Source organism: Pristiophorus japonicus, unplaced genomic scaffold (assembly GCF_044704955.1).
Source record: "Pristiophorus japonicus isolate sPriJap1 unplaced genomic scaffold, sPriJap1.hap1 HAP1_SCAFFOLD_388, whole genome shotgun sequence".
Lineage (NCBI taxonomy): Eukaryota > Metazoa > Chordata > Chondrichthyes > Pristiophoridae > Pristiophorus > Pristiophorus japonicus.
In genome coordinates, this window is record NW_027253739.1 from 319,595 (window position 1) to 336,073 (window position 16,479).

General features: G+C 44.2%; 1 protein-coding gene across 1 annotated transcript in view; it reads left to right on the plus strand.

The window, feature by feature from the left end:
* The window catches only part of LOC139250546 (organic cation/carnitine transporter 2-like), a 336,028-nt gene that overhangs the window by 60,851 nt on the left and 258,698 nt on the right, over positions 1-16,479 (plus strand). Inside the window, exon 4 of the mRNA XM_070872923.1 lies at positions 3,168-3,339. Coding sequence (XP_070729024.1) covers positions 3,168-3,339 — 172 coding nt within the window. The remainder of the gene's footprint in view (positions 1-3,167; positions 3,340-16,479) is intronic.

The window sequence follows — 16,479 nt, forward strand, 5'->3', positions numbered from 1 at the left end:
TCCGGTTGCTCTGGAACCTGCGTCCTCGCATACCTGTACATACCTCAGTACTGACCATGACTGAACCGTGAATGCAATCTACCCAATCCTGGCACACGATCGTAAAATGTAACGAATGTAAGTCACTGAACCAAGGTGTCACGATACAAACTGTAACGTCATTTCTTTGTACTTGCTCTGTGTCTGATCCTGTATGTTAATGTAACGGCCCAGCTGCATGATCTCGCTGTGGGGGGGGAGGGGTGGGTGGAATGGATGTATGTAACCATGGACACACACATGGATCACAACCAGAACCCACTGGAACCTCCACTGCATCATCGAACCATCCAAACTGGTAACCACTACCCAACGTTGTGGCAAAAGGACTTGGGGTTTAACAGGGAGAGAGCCAAGCCAAAGCACAGCCAAGGTACAAGGGCTATCAGCACTTATGTCTGGGGAGAGCACATAGCGCCAAGGTAATCGGCACAAAGGACTTGGGGAGAGTGATGTTATATATGCAGACTATAGATATACTCTCTGTGTAGTCACTGTATAGTTGCATAAGATGGAGACTTGTTACCTGATGTATTATCAATAAAGTTTACACTGTGTATATACTATACTGGCACCACTAGAGGGTGCAACTGGTGGAGACTGGGGTTTCCTGCCCCTGTGGCAGAGGCTGTCCACCTGAGGGTCACCTGTGGTGGGAGACCTGAGGGTCACCTGTATAGGTGTGCAGGGCCCAGTATAAAAGGCTGCCCATCATGCTTGTGCCTCACTCTGGAGTTATGAATAAAGGACCAAGGTTACTACAGTTTGAGTACAACACATTGCCTCGTGGGGTCATTCATAAGTGCACTACAGACATAACAAAATATGACACCAAGGCTGCGAACAGTCTGGTTCAGCCTCAGACAGGAGTTAGGGGGAGGGATGGAGTCAGTGGGAAGGGAACGCAGTTTGTGGGGAGGACCAAAGATAATGGCTTCAATCTTCCCAATATTTAATTGGAGAAAATTTCTGCTCATCCAGTACTGGATGTGGGTCAAGCAGTCGGACAAGTTAGAGACTGTGAGGGGTGGAGAGAAGTGGTGGTGAGGTCAGTGTACATGTGGAGACTGAGGCTGTGTTTCCGGATGATGTCGACAAGGGGCAACATGTAGATGAGAAATAGGAGGGGGCCAAGGATAGATCCTTGGGGGACACCAGAGGTAACGATGTGGGGTGGGAAGAGAAGCCGTTGCAGGTGATTCTCGGGCTACGATGAGATGGATAAGAATGGAACCAGGCGAGTGCAGTCCCACCCAGCTGGACGATGGGGGAGAGGTGTTGGAGGAGGATGGAGTGGTCACTGTGTCAAAGGCTGCAGACCGGTCGAGAAGGACGAGGAGGGATAGCTTACCTTTGTCACACTCACAAAGGATGTCATTTGTGACTTTGATGAGAGCGGTTTCGGTCCTGTGGCGGGGGCAGTAACTGGATTGAAGGGATTCAAACACGGAATTCCAGGAAAGATGGGCACGGATTTGGGAGGCGACAACACGTTCAGGGACTTTGGAGAGGAAAGGGAGGCTGGAGATGGGGAGGTAGTTTGCAAAGCACAGTCGGGTTAAGTTTGTTTTTTTGAGGAAAGGGGTAATGAGGCAGGTTTGAGGGAGAGGGGGGGGCAGTACCTGAGGAGAGAGAACCGTTAACAATGTCACTAACATGCGAGCCAGAAAAGGAGGTTGGGTGGTCAGCAGTTTAGTGGGAATAGGGTCAAGGGAGCAGGAAGTGGGTCTCACGGACAGGATGAGGAACAGGAGAAAGATGTGAGTTTAGGGTTGAGGCAAGGAGGAATGTCAGAGGAAGAGTTTGGAGAGATTTTTTCCAGGGCGGACACAGAAGGAAGTAGGGTTGGGTGGGGGAAGGGAAAGTGGGTGGAGAACGTTAGAGATGGTCAGAGATGGCCTTATCTGCAATTGACACAGTGGGAATAACGAGGCCATGGGTGGCTAACCTTGGCAAGCTCCTCACTGTCCAACTCACGAGAGATGGCACAGGCAAGGGTGGCCGTGAATGTGTTGGGGAGTTCACGTGGAGGGAGAGAGTAAGGGAGATAGGAGGGCGGTGAACTCAGGAGAGAGAGCATGAGGAATTTAGCTGGAGGTTGAAATCACCGAGGATGAGAAGTCGCTCGGTGCAGAGGCTGAGGGAGGAAAGCAGTGAGGATATCTCGGTGATAACAGTTTGATCATATCTGGGTGGGCGGTAGAGAATGAGAACTTTAAATGAGAGGTGAGAGGGGTGGAATAAGGTGAGATGCTGAAAGGGGGAGAAAGTGCTGGAGGGGCAGGGGGACAGACCAAGGTGTGATTTGGTGATGAGAGCCACACCGTCACCATGGCAGTCTGGGCGGGGCAAGTGGTGGAAGGTATTTCCGGGCGGGGAGGCTTCGTTTAAAGATAAGGTGTCATCGCCCCTCAGCCACATTTCCATCAGGGCCATGTTGGCGATGCGATCATCCACGATAAGCTCATGGATGGCAAGGGTCTTGTTTGTAAACGGACGGAGATTCTGCAAGGAGATCAGGAGAGGATCGGTGATGGCTGATCCACTGCCAGCATCCACAGGTTCAGTGCTTGGAGGGATGAGTTGTACGGGGAGGAGATTGGCAAGGTTAGCCCCCCCCACTCCCCCAGGCAAGCTGGGCGGGAAGGTCGGTGAGAGAGTAAGATGGGGGAGTTGGAGTTGCTGCTCATGAGGAGGCAGCGACGAGTACCTCGGTGGGCCCTTCGGAGAATGCAGGGAGGCACAGAGGGAAGCTGCAGTCTTGTCTAAAAGCAGGAGAATAGGAAGGTCACTGAGTAATGAAGGGTTGGGGTAGGGCTTTGGGTCAGAGAGACAAAGGGGGAGTGGGAATAGAAGTGAATGGCTCAGGTCTGATGCAGCAGCCAAAATGCAGATGCAAATGGACACGGGGTAAAAACTCACAGAGTTACATGGCCTGGTTACCGAGCAATTATAGGGCTGGATAGTTCCTGGCAGTAAAAGGGACAGCATTCAACTTCATTACTGAAAGCTTTTTAACTGAACACAAAAGAAAAGTTTTTTTTTAGTGTGGCCATAATAGGAAATGAAATAAAATTCAGAAATGATTCTCAGTCACTTGTTCTGACATGGTTATTCTCTTCCTACAGGATCGGAAATTCTTGGGAAATCCATTCGGGTTGTGTTCGCGACACTGGGAGTTTGCATTGCCTTTGCAATCGGCTATATGATCCTGCCTTTGGTTGCATATTTCATACGAAGCTGGTGGCTGTTACTTTTCAGCCTGTCTCTCCCTGGCCTGCTGTACATTCCTTTGTGGTGGTAAGGAATTAGAACCTTAAACTACTTAGCCAGTAGATGAGGAACTTTTATAGCCATTAACATCTGGGACTGATTCCAAACAAAAAAACGAAATTGAGAGTCCTTCTTGGATGAGGGTAGGAGTGGCGATCGTTATTGGCATGTGGTAAAGAGGTATAGTCACATGTCCTTGTCTGTGATGGGAGAGTGGATGTTCAGTATGGGTCATTTTCACCTTCATTGCCTTGGAGGTAATGGATTGGAATAGATCGCCAGCCCATTGTAATACCTTCCCAATTTCTACAATGGGCAGGTTATCTGCTCCATCAGATTACTGCTCAGGCGGTCATGGTGAACATTACCTTGAAGTGAGTTGCAATTCATGGACTTGTGGTGGGATCTGGTTCATCAGTGTATGAGTGTACTATCCATTCAATTTAGGGACTTGTGGTGGGATCTGGATCATCAGTGTATGACATTACTATCCATTCAATTCATGGACTTGTGGTGGGATCTGGTTCATCAGTGTATGAGTGTACTATCCATTCAATTTAGGGACTTGTGGTGGGATCTGGATCATCAGTGTAGGACAGTACTATCCACTCAATTCATGGACTTGTGGTGGGATCTGGATCATCAGTGTATGTAATTACTATCCGTTCAATTCATGGATTTGTGGTGGGATCTGGATCATCAGTGTATGACATTACTATCCATTCAATTCATGGACTTGTGGTGGGATCTGGATCATCAGTGTATGACAGATCTATCCATTCAATTCATGGACTTGTGGTGGGATCTGGATCATCAGTGTATGACTGTACAATCCATTCAATTCATGGACTTGTGGTGGGATCTGGATCATCAGTGTATGACAGATCTATACATTCAATTCATGGACTTGTGGTGGGATCTGGATTATCAGTGAATGACTGTACTATCCATTCAATTCATGGACTTGTGGTGGGATCTGGATCATCTGTGTATGACATTACTATCCCTTCAATTCATGGACTTGTGGTGGGATCTGGATCATTAGTGTATGTCAGTACTATCCATTCAATTCATGGTCTGTGGTGGGATCTGGATCATCTGTGTATCACAGTACTATCCATTCAATTCATGGACTTGTGGTGGGATCTGGATCATCAGTGTATGTCAGTACGATCCATTCAATTCATGGACTTGTGGTGGGATCTGGATCATCAGTGTATGACAGATCAATCCATTCAATCCATGGACTTGTGGTGGGATCTGGATCATCAGTGTATGACTGTACTATCCATTCAATCCATGGACTTGTGGTGGGATCTGGATCATCAGTGTATGACAGTACTATCCATTCAATTCATGGACTTGTGGTGGGATCTGGATCATCAGTGTATGGCAGTACTATCCATTCAATCCATGGACTTGTGGTGGGATCTGGATCATCAGTGTATGTCAGTACTATCCATTCAATCCATGGACTTGTGGTGGGATCTGGATCATCAGTGTATGTCAGTACTATCCATTCAATCCATGGACTTGTGGTGGGATCTGGATCATCACTGTATGACTGTACTATCCATTCAATCCATGGACTTGTCATGAGATCTGGATCATCAGTGTATGACAGTACTATCCATTCAATTCATGGACTTGTGGTGGAATCAGGTTTAGCAGTGTATGACAGTACTATCCATTCAAGTCATGGACTTCTGGTGGGATCTGGTTCATCAGTGTATGACAGTACTATCCATTCAATTCATGGACTTGTGGTGGGATCTGGATCTTCACTGTATGACATTACTATCCATTCAATTCATGGACTTGTGGTGGCATCTGGATCATCAGTGTACGTCATTACTATCAGTTCAATTCATGGACTTGTGGTGGGATCTGGATCATCAGCGTATGACATTACTTTCCATTCAATCCATGGACTTGTAGTTAGATCTGGATCATCAGTGTATGACAGTGCTATCCATTCAATTCATGGACTTGTGGTCGGATCTGGATCATCAGTGTATGACAGAACTATCCATTCAATCCATGGACTTGTGGTGGGATCTGGATCATCAGTGTATCACAGTACTATCCATTCAATCCATGGACTTGTGGTGAGATCTGGATCATCAGCGTATGACAGTACGATCCATTCAATTCTTGGACTTGTGGTGGGATCTGGATCATCAGTGTATGACAGTACTATCCATTCAATTCATGGACTTGTGGTGGGATCTGGATCATCAGTGTATGACAGTACTATCCATTCAATGCATGGACTTGTGGTGGGATCTGGATCATCAGTGTATGACTGAACTATCCATTCAATCCATGGACTTGTGTTGGGATCTTGATCATCAGTGTATGACAGTACTATCCATTCAATTCATGGACTTGTGGTGGGATCTGGATCATCAGTGTATGACAGGGCTATCCATTCAATTCATGGACTTGTGGTGGGATCTGGATCATCAGTGTATGACTGAACTATCCATTCAATTCATGGACTTGTGGTGGGATCTGGATCATCAGTGTATGACTGTACTATCCATTCATGTACTTGTGGTGGGATCTGGATCATCAGTGTAGGAAAGTACTATCCATTCAATTCATGGACTTGTGGTGGGTTCTGGATCATCAGTGTATGACTGTACTATCCATTCAATTCATGGACTTGTGGTGGGATCTGGATCATCAGTGTATGACTGTACTATCCATTCAATTCATGGACTTCTGGTGGGATCTGCATCATCAGTGTATGACTGTACTATCAATTCAATTGATGGACTTGTGGTGGGATCTGGATCATCAGTGTATGACATTAATTTCCTTTCAATCCATGGGCTTGTGGTGGGATCTGGATCATCAGTGTATCAAAGAACTATCCCTTCAATTCATGGAATTCTGGTGGGATCAGGATCATTCAGTGTATGACTGTATTTACCATTCACTCCATGGACTTGTGGTGGGATCTGGATCATCAATGTATGACTGAACTATCCATTCAATCCATGGACTTGTGGTGAGATCTGGATCATCAGCGTATGACAGTACGATCCATTCAATTCTTGGACTTGTGGTGGGATCTGGATCATCAGTGTATGACAGTACTATCCATTCAATTCATGGACTTGTGGTGGGATCTGGATCATCAGTGTATGACAGTACTATCCATTCAATGCATGGGCTTGTGGTGGATTCTGGATCATCAGTGTATGACTGAACTATCCATTCAATCCATGGACTTGTGTTGGGATCTGGATCATCAGTGTATGACAGTACTATCCATTCAATTCATGGACTTGTGGTGGGATCTGGATCATCAGTGTATGACAGTACTATCCATTCAATTCATGGACTTGTGGTGGGATCTGGATCATCAGTGTATGACAGGGCTATCCATTCAATTCATGGACTTGTGGTGGGATCTGGATCATCAGTGTATGACTGAACTATCCATTCAATTCATGGACTTGTGTTGGGATCTGGATCATCAGTGTATGACTGTACTATCCATTCAATTCATGTACTTGTGGTGGGATCTGGATCATCAGTGTAGGACAGTACTATCCATTCAATTTATGGACTTGTGGTGAGATCTGGATCATCAGTGTATGACTGTACTATCCATTCAATTCATGGACTTGTGGTGGGATCTGGATCATCAGTGTATGACTGTACTATCCATTCAATTCATGGACTTCTGGTGAGATCTGGATCATCAGTGTATGACAGTACTATCCATTCAATTCATGGACTTGTGGTGGGATCTGGATCATCAATGTATGACAGCACTATCCATTCAATTCATGGACTTGTGGTGGGATCTGGATCATCAGTGTATGACAGGGCTATCCATTCAATTCATGGACTTGTGGTGGGATCTGGATCATCAGTGTATGACTGAACTATCCATTCAATTCATGGACTTGTGTTGGGATCTGGATCATCAGTGTATGACTGTACTATCCATTCAATTCATGTACTTGTGGTGGGATCTGGATCATCAGTGTATGACAGTACTATCCATTCAATTCATGGACTTGTGGTGGGATCTGGATCATCAATGTATGACAGCACTATCCATTCATTTCATGGATTTGTGGTGGGATCTGGATCATCAGTGTATGTCAGTACTATCCATTCAATTCATGGACTTGTGGTGGGATCTGGATCATCAGTGTATGTCAGTACTATCCATTCAATTCATGGACTTGTGGTGGCATCTGGATCATCAGTGTTCGTCATTACTATCAGTTCAATCCATGGACTTGTGGTGGGATCTGGATCATCAGTGTATGACTGAACTATCCATTCAATTCATGGACTTGTGGTGGGATCTGGATCATCAGTGTATGACAGTACTATCCATTCATGTACTTGTGGTGGGATCTGGATCATCAGTGTAGGAAAGTACTATCCATTCAATTCATGGACTTGTGGTGGGTTCTGGATCATCAGTGTATGACTGTACTATCCATTCAATTCATGGACTTGTGGTGGGATCTGGATCATCAGTGTATGACTGTACTATCCATTCAATTCATGGACTTCTGGTGGGATCTGCATCATCAGTGTATGACTGTACTATCAATTCAATTGATGGACTTGTGGTGGGATCTGGATCATCAGTGTATGTCAGTACTATCCATTCAATTCATGGACTTGTGGTGGGATCTGGATCATCAGTGTATGTCAGTACTATCCATTCAATTCATGGACTTGTGGTGGCATCTGGATCATCAGTGTTCGTCATTACTATCAGTTCAATCCATGGACTTGTGGTGGGATCTGGATCATCAGTGTATGACTGAACTATCCATTCAATTCATGGACTTGTGGTGGGATCTGGATCATCAGTGTATGACAGTACTATCCATTCATGTACTTGTGGTGGGATCTGGATCATCAGTGTAGGAAAGTACTATCCATTCAATTCATGGACTTGTGGTGGGTTCTGGATCATCAGTGTATGACTGTACTATCCATTCAATTCATGGACTTGTGGTGGGATCTGGATCATCAGTGTATGACTGAACTATCCATTCAATTCATGGACTTGTGTTGGGATCTGGATCATCAGTGTATGACTGTACTATCCATTCAATTCATGTACTTGTGGTGGGATCTGGATCATCAGTGTAGGACAGTACTATCCATTCAATTTATGGACTTGTGGTGAGATCTGGATCATCAGTGTATGACTGTACTATCCATTCAATTCATGGACTTGTGGTGGGATCTGGATCATCAGTGTATGACTGTACTATCCATTCAATTCATGGACTTCTGGTGAGATCTGGATCATCAGTGTATGACAGTACTATCCATTCAATTCATGGACTTGTGGTGGGATCTGGATCATCAATGTATGACAGCACTATCCATTCAATTCATGGACTTGTGGTGGGATCTGGATCATCAGTGTATGACAGGGCTATCCATTCAATTCATGGACTTGTGGTGGGATCTGGATCATCAGTGTATGACTGAACTATCCATTCAATTCATGGACTTGTGTTGGGATCTGGATCATCAGTGTATGACTGTACTATCCATTCAATTCATGTACTTGTGGTGGGATCTGGATCATCAGTGTATGACAGTACTATCCATTCAATTCATGGACTTGTGGTGGGATCTGGATCATCAATGTATGACAGCACTATCCATTCATTTCATGGATTTGTGGTGGGATCTGGATCATCAGTGTATGTCAGTACTATCCATTCAATTCATGGACTTGTGGTGGGATCTGGATCATCAGTGTATGACATTACTATCCATTCAATTCATGAACTTGTGGTGGCATCTGGATCATCAGTGTTCGTCATTACTATCAGTTCAATCCATGGACTTGTGGTGGGATCTGGATCATCAGTGTATGACTGAACTATCCATTCAATTCATGGACTTGTGGTGGGATCTGGATCATCAGTGTATGACAGTACTATCCATTCATGTACTTGTGGTGGGATCTGGATCATCAGTGTAGGAAAGTACTATCCATTCAATTCATGGACTTGTGGTGGGTTCTGGATCATCAGTGTATGACTGTACTATCCATTCAATTCATGGACTTGTGGTGGGATCTGGATCATCAGTGTATGACTGTACTATCCATTCAATTCATGGACTTCTGGTGGGATCTGCATCATCAGTGTATGACTGTACTATCAATTCAATTGATGGACTTGTGGTGGGATCTGGATCATCAGTGTATGACATTACTTTCCTTTCAATCCATGGGCTTGTGGTGGGATCTGGATCATCAGTGTATCAAAGAACTATCCCTTCAATTCATGGAATTCTGGTGGGATCAGGATCATTCAGTGTATGACTGTATTTACCATTCACTCCATGGACTTGTGGTGGGATCTGGATCATCAATGTATGACAGTACTATCCAGTCAATGCATGGGCTTGTGGTGGGATCTGGATCATCAATGTATGACTGAACTATCCATTCAATCCATGGACTTGTGGTGAGATCTGGATCATCAGCGTATGACAGTACGATCCATTCAATTCTTGGACTTGTGGTGGGATCTGGATCATCAGTGTATGACAGTACTATCCATTCAATTCATGGACTTGTGGTGGAATCTGGATCATCAGTGTATGACAGTACTATCCATTCAATGCATGGGCTTGTGGTGGATTCTGGATCATCAGTGTATGACTGAACTATCCATTCAATCCATGGACTTGTGTTGGGATCTGGATCATCAGTGTATGACAGTACTATCCATTCAATTCATGGACTTGTGGTGGGATCTGGATCATCAGTGTATGACAGTACTATCCATTCAATTCATGGACTTGTGGTGGGATCTGGATCATCAGTGTATGACAGGGCTATCCATTCAATTCATGGACTTGTGGTGGGATCTGGATCATCAGTGTATGACTGAACTATCCATTCAATTCATGGACTTGTGTTGGGATCTGGATCATCAGTGTATGACTGTACTATCCATTCAATTCATGTACTTGTGGTGGGATCTGGATCATCAGTGTAGGACAGTACTATCCATTCAATTTATGGACTTGTGGTGAGATCTGGATCATCAGTGTATGACTGTACTATCCATTCAATTCATGGACTTGTGGTGGGATCTGGATCATCAGTGTATGACTGTACTATCCATTCAATTCATGGACTTCTGGTGAGATCTGGATCATCAGTGTATGACAGTACTATCCATTCAATTCATGGACTTGTGGTGGGATCTGGATCATCAATGTATGACAGTACTATCCATTCAATTCATGGACTTGTGGTGGGATCTGGATCATCAGTGTATGACAGGGCTATCCATTCAATTCATGGACTTGTGGTGGGATCTGGATCATCAGTGTATGACTGAACTATCCATTCAATTCATGGACTTGTGTTGGGATCTGGATCATCAGTGTATGACTGTACTATCCATTCAATTCATGTACTTGTGGTGGGATCTGGATCATCAGTGTAGGACAGTACTATCCATTCAATTTATGGACTTGTGGTGAGATCTGGATCATCAGTGTATGACTGTACTATCCATTCAATTCATGGACTTGTGGTGGGATCTGGATCATCAGTGTATGACTGTACTATCCATTCAATTCATGGACTTCTGGTGAGATCTGGATCATCAGTGTATGACAGTACTATCCATTCAATTCATGGACTTGTGGTGGGATCTGGATCATCAATGTATGACAGCACTATCCATTCATTTCATGGATTTGTGGTGGGATCTGGATCATCAGTGTATGTCAGTACTATCCATTCAATTCATGGACTTGTGGTGGGATCTGGATCATCAGTGTATGTCAGTACTATCCATTCAATTCATGGACTTGTGGTGGGATCTGGATCATCAGTGTATGACATTACTATCCATTCAATTCATGGACTTGTGGTGGCATCTGGATCATCAGTGTTCGTCATTACTATCAGTTCAATCCATGGACTTGTAGTGGGATCTGGATCATCAGTGTATGACAGTACTATCCATTCAATTCATGGACTTGTAGTGGGATCTGGATCATCAGTGTATGACAGTGCTATCCATTCAATTCATGGACTTGTGGTCGGATCTGCATCATCAGTGTATCAAAGAACTATCCCTTCAATTCATGGAATTCTTGTGGGATCAGGATCATTCAGTGTATGACAGTATTTACCATTCACTCCATGGACTTGTGTTGGGATCTGGACCATCAGTGTATGACAGTACTATCCATTCAATCCATGGACTTGTGGTGGGATCGGGATCATCAGTGTATGACTGAACTATCCATTCAATCCATGGACTTGTGGGGAGATCTGGATCATCAGCGTATTACAGTACGATCCATTCAATTCTTGGACGTGGTGGGATCTGGATCATCAGTGTATGACAGTAATATCCATTCAATTCATGGACTTGTGGTGGGATCTGGATCATCAGTGTATGACAGGGCTATCCATTCAATTCTTGGACTTGTGGTGGGATCTGGATCATCAGTGTAGGACAGTACTATCCATTCAATTCATGGACTTGTGGTGGGATCTTGATCATCAGTGTATGACAGGGCTATCCATTCAATTCATGGACTTGTGGTGGGATCTGGATCATCAGTGTATGTCAGTACTATCCATTCAATTCATGGACTTGTGGTGGGATCTGGATCATCAGTGTATGACAGTACTATCCATTCAATTCATGGACTTGTGGTGGGATCTGGATCATCAGTGTATGACAGCACTATCCATTCATTTCATGGATTTGTGGTGGGATCTGGATCATCAGTGTATGTCAGTACTATCCATTCAATTCATGGACTTGTGGTGGGATCTGGATCATCAGTGTATGACAGGGCTATCCATTCAATTCATGGACTTGTGGTGGGATCTGGATCATCAGTGTATGACAGTACTATCCATTCAATTCATGGACTTGTGGTGGGATCTGGATCATCAGTGTATGACATTACTATCCATTCAATTCATGGACTTGTGGTGGCATCTGGATCATCAGTGTACGTCATTACTATCCGTTCATATTCATGGACTTGTGGTGGGATCTGTATCATCAGCGTATGACATTACTTTCCATTCAATCCATGGACTTGTAGTGGGATCTGGATCATCAGTGTATGTCAGTACTATCCATTCAATTCATGGACTTGTGGTGGGATCTGGATCATCAGTGTATGACTGAACTATCCATTCAATTCATGGACTTGTGGTGGGATCTGGATCATCAGTGTATGACTGTACTATCCATTCATGTACTTGTGGTGGGATCTGGATCATCAGTGTAGGAAAGTACTATCCATTCAATTCATGGACTTGTGGTGGGTTCTGGATCATCAGTGTATGACTGTACTATCCATTCAATTCATGGACTTCTGGTGGGATCTGCATCATCAGTGTATGACTGTACTATCAATTCAATTCATGGACTTGTGGTGGGATCTGGATCATCAGTGTATGACATTACTTTCCTTTCAATCCATGGGCTTGTGGTGGGATCTGGATCATCAGTGTATCAAAGAACTATCCCTTCAATTCATGGAATTCTGGTGGGATCAGGATCATTCAGTGTATGACAGCATTTACCATTCACTCCATGGACTTGTGGTGGGATCTGGATCATCAATGTATGACTGAACTATCCATTCAATCCATGGACTTGTGGTGAGATCTGGATCATCAGCGTATGACAGTACGATCCATTCAATTCTTGGACTTGTGGTGGGATCTGGATCATCAGTGTATGAGAGTACTATCCATTCAATGCATGGACTTGTGGTGGGATCTGGATCATCAGTGTATGACAGTACTATCCATTCAATGCATGGACTTGTGGTGGATTCTGGATCATCAGTGTATGACTGAACTATCCATTCAATCCATGGACTTGTGTTGGGATCTGGATCATCAGTGTATGACAGTACTATGCATTCAATTCATGGACTTGTGGTGGGATCTGGATCATCAGTGTATGACAGTATTATCCATTCAATTCATGGACTTGTGGTGGGATCTGGATCATCAGTGTATGACAGGGCTATCCATTCAATTCATGGACTTGTGGTGGGATCTGGATCATCAGTGTATGACTGAACTATCCATTCAATTCATGGACTTGTGTTGGGATCTGGATCATCAGTGTATGACTGTACTATCCATTCAATTCATGTACTTGTGGTGGGATCTGGATCATCAGTGTAGGACAGTACTATCCATTCAATTTATGGACTTGTGGTGAGATCTGGATCATCAGTGTATGACTGTACTATCCATTCAATTCATGGACTTGTGGTGGGATCTGGATCATCAGTGTATGACTGTACTATCCATTCAATTCATGGACTTCTGGTGAGATCTGGATCATCAGTGTATATCAGTACTATCCATTCAATTCATGGACTTGTGGTGGGATCTGGATCATCAGTGTAGGACAGTACTATCCATTCAATTCATGGACTTGTGGTGGGATCTGGATCATCAGTTTATGACTGCTATCCATTCAATTCATGGACTTGTGGTGGGATCTGGATCATCAGTGTATGATTGGACTATCCATTCAATTCATGGACTTGTGGTGGGATCTGGATCATCAGTGTATGACAGTACTATCCATTCAATTCATGGACTTGTGGTGGGATCAGGATCATCAGTGTATGACAGTATTATCCATTCAATTCATGGACTTGTGGTGGGATCTGGATCATCAGTGTATGACAGGGCTATCCATTCAATTCATGGACTTGTGGTGGGATCTGGATCATCAGTGTATGACTGAACTATCCATTCAATTCATGGACTTGTGTTGGGATCTGGATCATCAGTGTATGACTGTACTATCCATTCAATTCATGTACTTGTGGTGGGATCTGGATCATCAGCGTATGACATTACTTTCCATTCAATCCATGGACTTGTAGTGGGATCTGGATCATCAGTGTATGACAGTACTATCCATTCAATTCATGGACTTGTGGTGGGATCTGGATCATCAGTGTATGACAGTGCTATCCATTCAATTCATGGACTTGTGGTCGGATCTGCATCATCAGTGTATCAAAGAACTATCCCTTCAATTCATGGAATTCTTGTGGGATCAGGATCATTCAGTGTATGACAGTATTTACCATTCACTCCATGGACTTGTGTTGGGATCTGGACCATCAGTGTATGACAGAACTATCCATTCAATCCATGGACTTGTGGTGGGATCTGGATCATCAGTGTCTCACAGTACTATCCATTCAATCCATGGACTTGTGGTGGGATCTGGATCATCAGTGTATGACTGAACTATCCATTCAATCCATGGACTTGTGGGGAGATCTGGATCATCAGCGTATTACAGTACGATCCATTCAATTCTTGGACTTGTGGTGGGATCTGGATCATCAGTGTATGACAGTAATATCCATTCAATTCATGGACTTGTGGTGGGATCTGGATCATCAGTGTATGACAGGGCTATCCATTCAATTCATGGACTTGTGGTGGGATCTGGATCATCAGTGTATGACTGTACTATCCATTCAATTCATGGACTTGTGGTGGGATCTGGATCATCAGTGTATGACAGGGCTATCCATTCAATTAGAAACATAGAAACACAGAAAATAGGTGCAGGAGCAGGCCATTCAGCCCTTCTAGCCTGCACCGCCATTCAATGAGTTCATGGCTGAACATGAAACTTCAGTACCCCCTTCCTGCTTTCTCGCCATAACCCTTGATCCCCCGAGTAGTAAGGACTTCATCTAACTCCCTTTTGAATATATTTAGTGAATTGGCCTCAACTACTTTCTGTGGTAGAGAATTCCACAGGTTCACCACTCTCTGGGTGAAGAAGTTTCTCCTCATCTCGGTCCTAAATGGCTTACCCCTTATCCTCAGACTGTGACCCCTGGTTCTGGACTTCCCCAACATTGGGAACATTCTTTCTGCATCTAACCTGTCTAAACCCGTCAGAATTTTAAACGTTTCTATGAGGTCCCCTCTCATTCTTCTGAACTCCAGTGAATACAAGCCCAATTGATCCAATCTTTCTTGATAGGTCAGTCCCGCCATCCCGGGAATCAGTCTGGTGAACCTTCGCTGCACTCCCTCAATAGCAAGAATGTCCTTCCTCAAGTTAGGAGACCAAAACTGTACACAATACTCCAGGTGTGGCCTCACCAAGGCCCTGTACAACTGTAGCAACACCTCCCTGCCCCTGTATTCAAATCCCCTCGCTATGAAGGCCAACATGCCATTTGCTTTCTTAACCGCCTGCTGTACCTGCATGCCAACCTTCAATGACTGATGTACCATGACACCCAGGTCTCGTTGCACCTTCCCTTTTCCTAATCTGTCACCATTCAGATAATAGTCTGTCTCTCTGTTTTTACCACCAAAGTGGATAACCTCACATTTATCCACATTATACTTCATCTGCCATGCATTTGCCCACTCACCTAACCTATCCAAGTCACTCTGCAGCCTAATAGCATCCTCCTCGCAGCTCACACTGCCACCCAATTTAGTATCATCCGCAAATTTGGAGATACTGCATTTAATCCCCTCGTCTAAATCATTAATGTACAATGTAAACAGCTGGGGCCCCAGCACAGAACCTTGCGGCACTCCACTAGTCACTGCCTGCCATTCTGAAAAGTACCCGTTTACTCCTACTCTTTGCTTCCTGTCTGACAACCAGTTCTCAATCCACGTCAGCACACTACCCCCAATCCCATGTGCTTTAACTTTGCACATTAATCTCTTGTGTGGGACCTTGTCGAAAGCCTTCTGAAAGTCCAAATATACCACATCAACTGGTTCTCCTTTGTCCACTTTACTGGAAACATCCTCAAAAAATTCCAGAAGATTTGTCAAGCATGATTTCCCTTTCACAAATCCATGCTGACTTGGACCTATCATGTCACCATTTTCCAGATGCACTGCTATGACATCCTTAATAATTGATTCCATCATTTTACCCACTACTGAGGTCAGGCTGACCGGTCTATAATTCCCTGTTTTCTCTCTCCCTCCTTTTTTAAAAAGTGGGGTTACATTGGCTACCCTCCACTCCATAGGAACTGATCCAGAGTCAATGGAATGTTGGAAAATGACTGTCAATGCATCCGCTATTTCCAAGGCCACCTCCTTAAGTACTCTAGGATGCAGGCCATCAG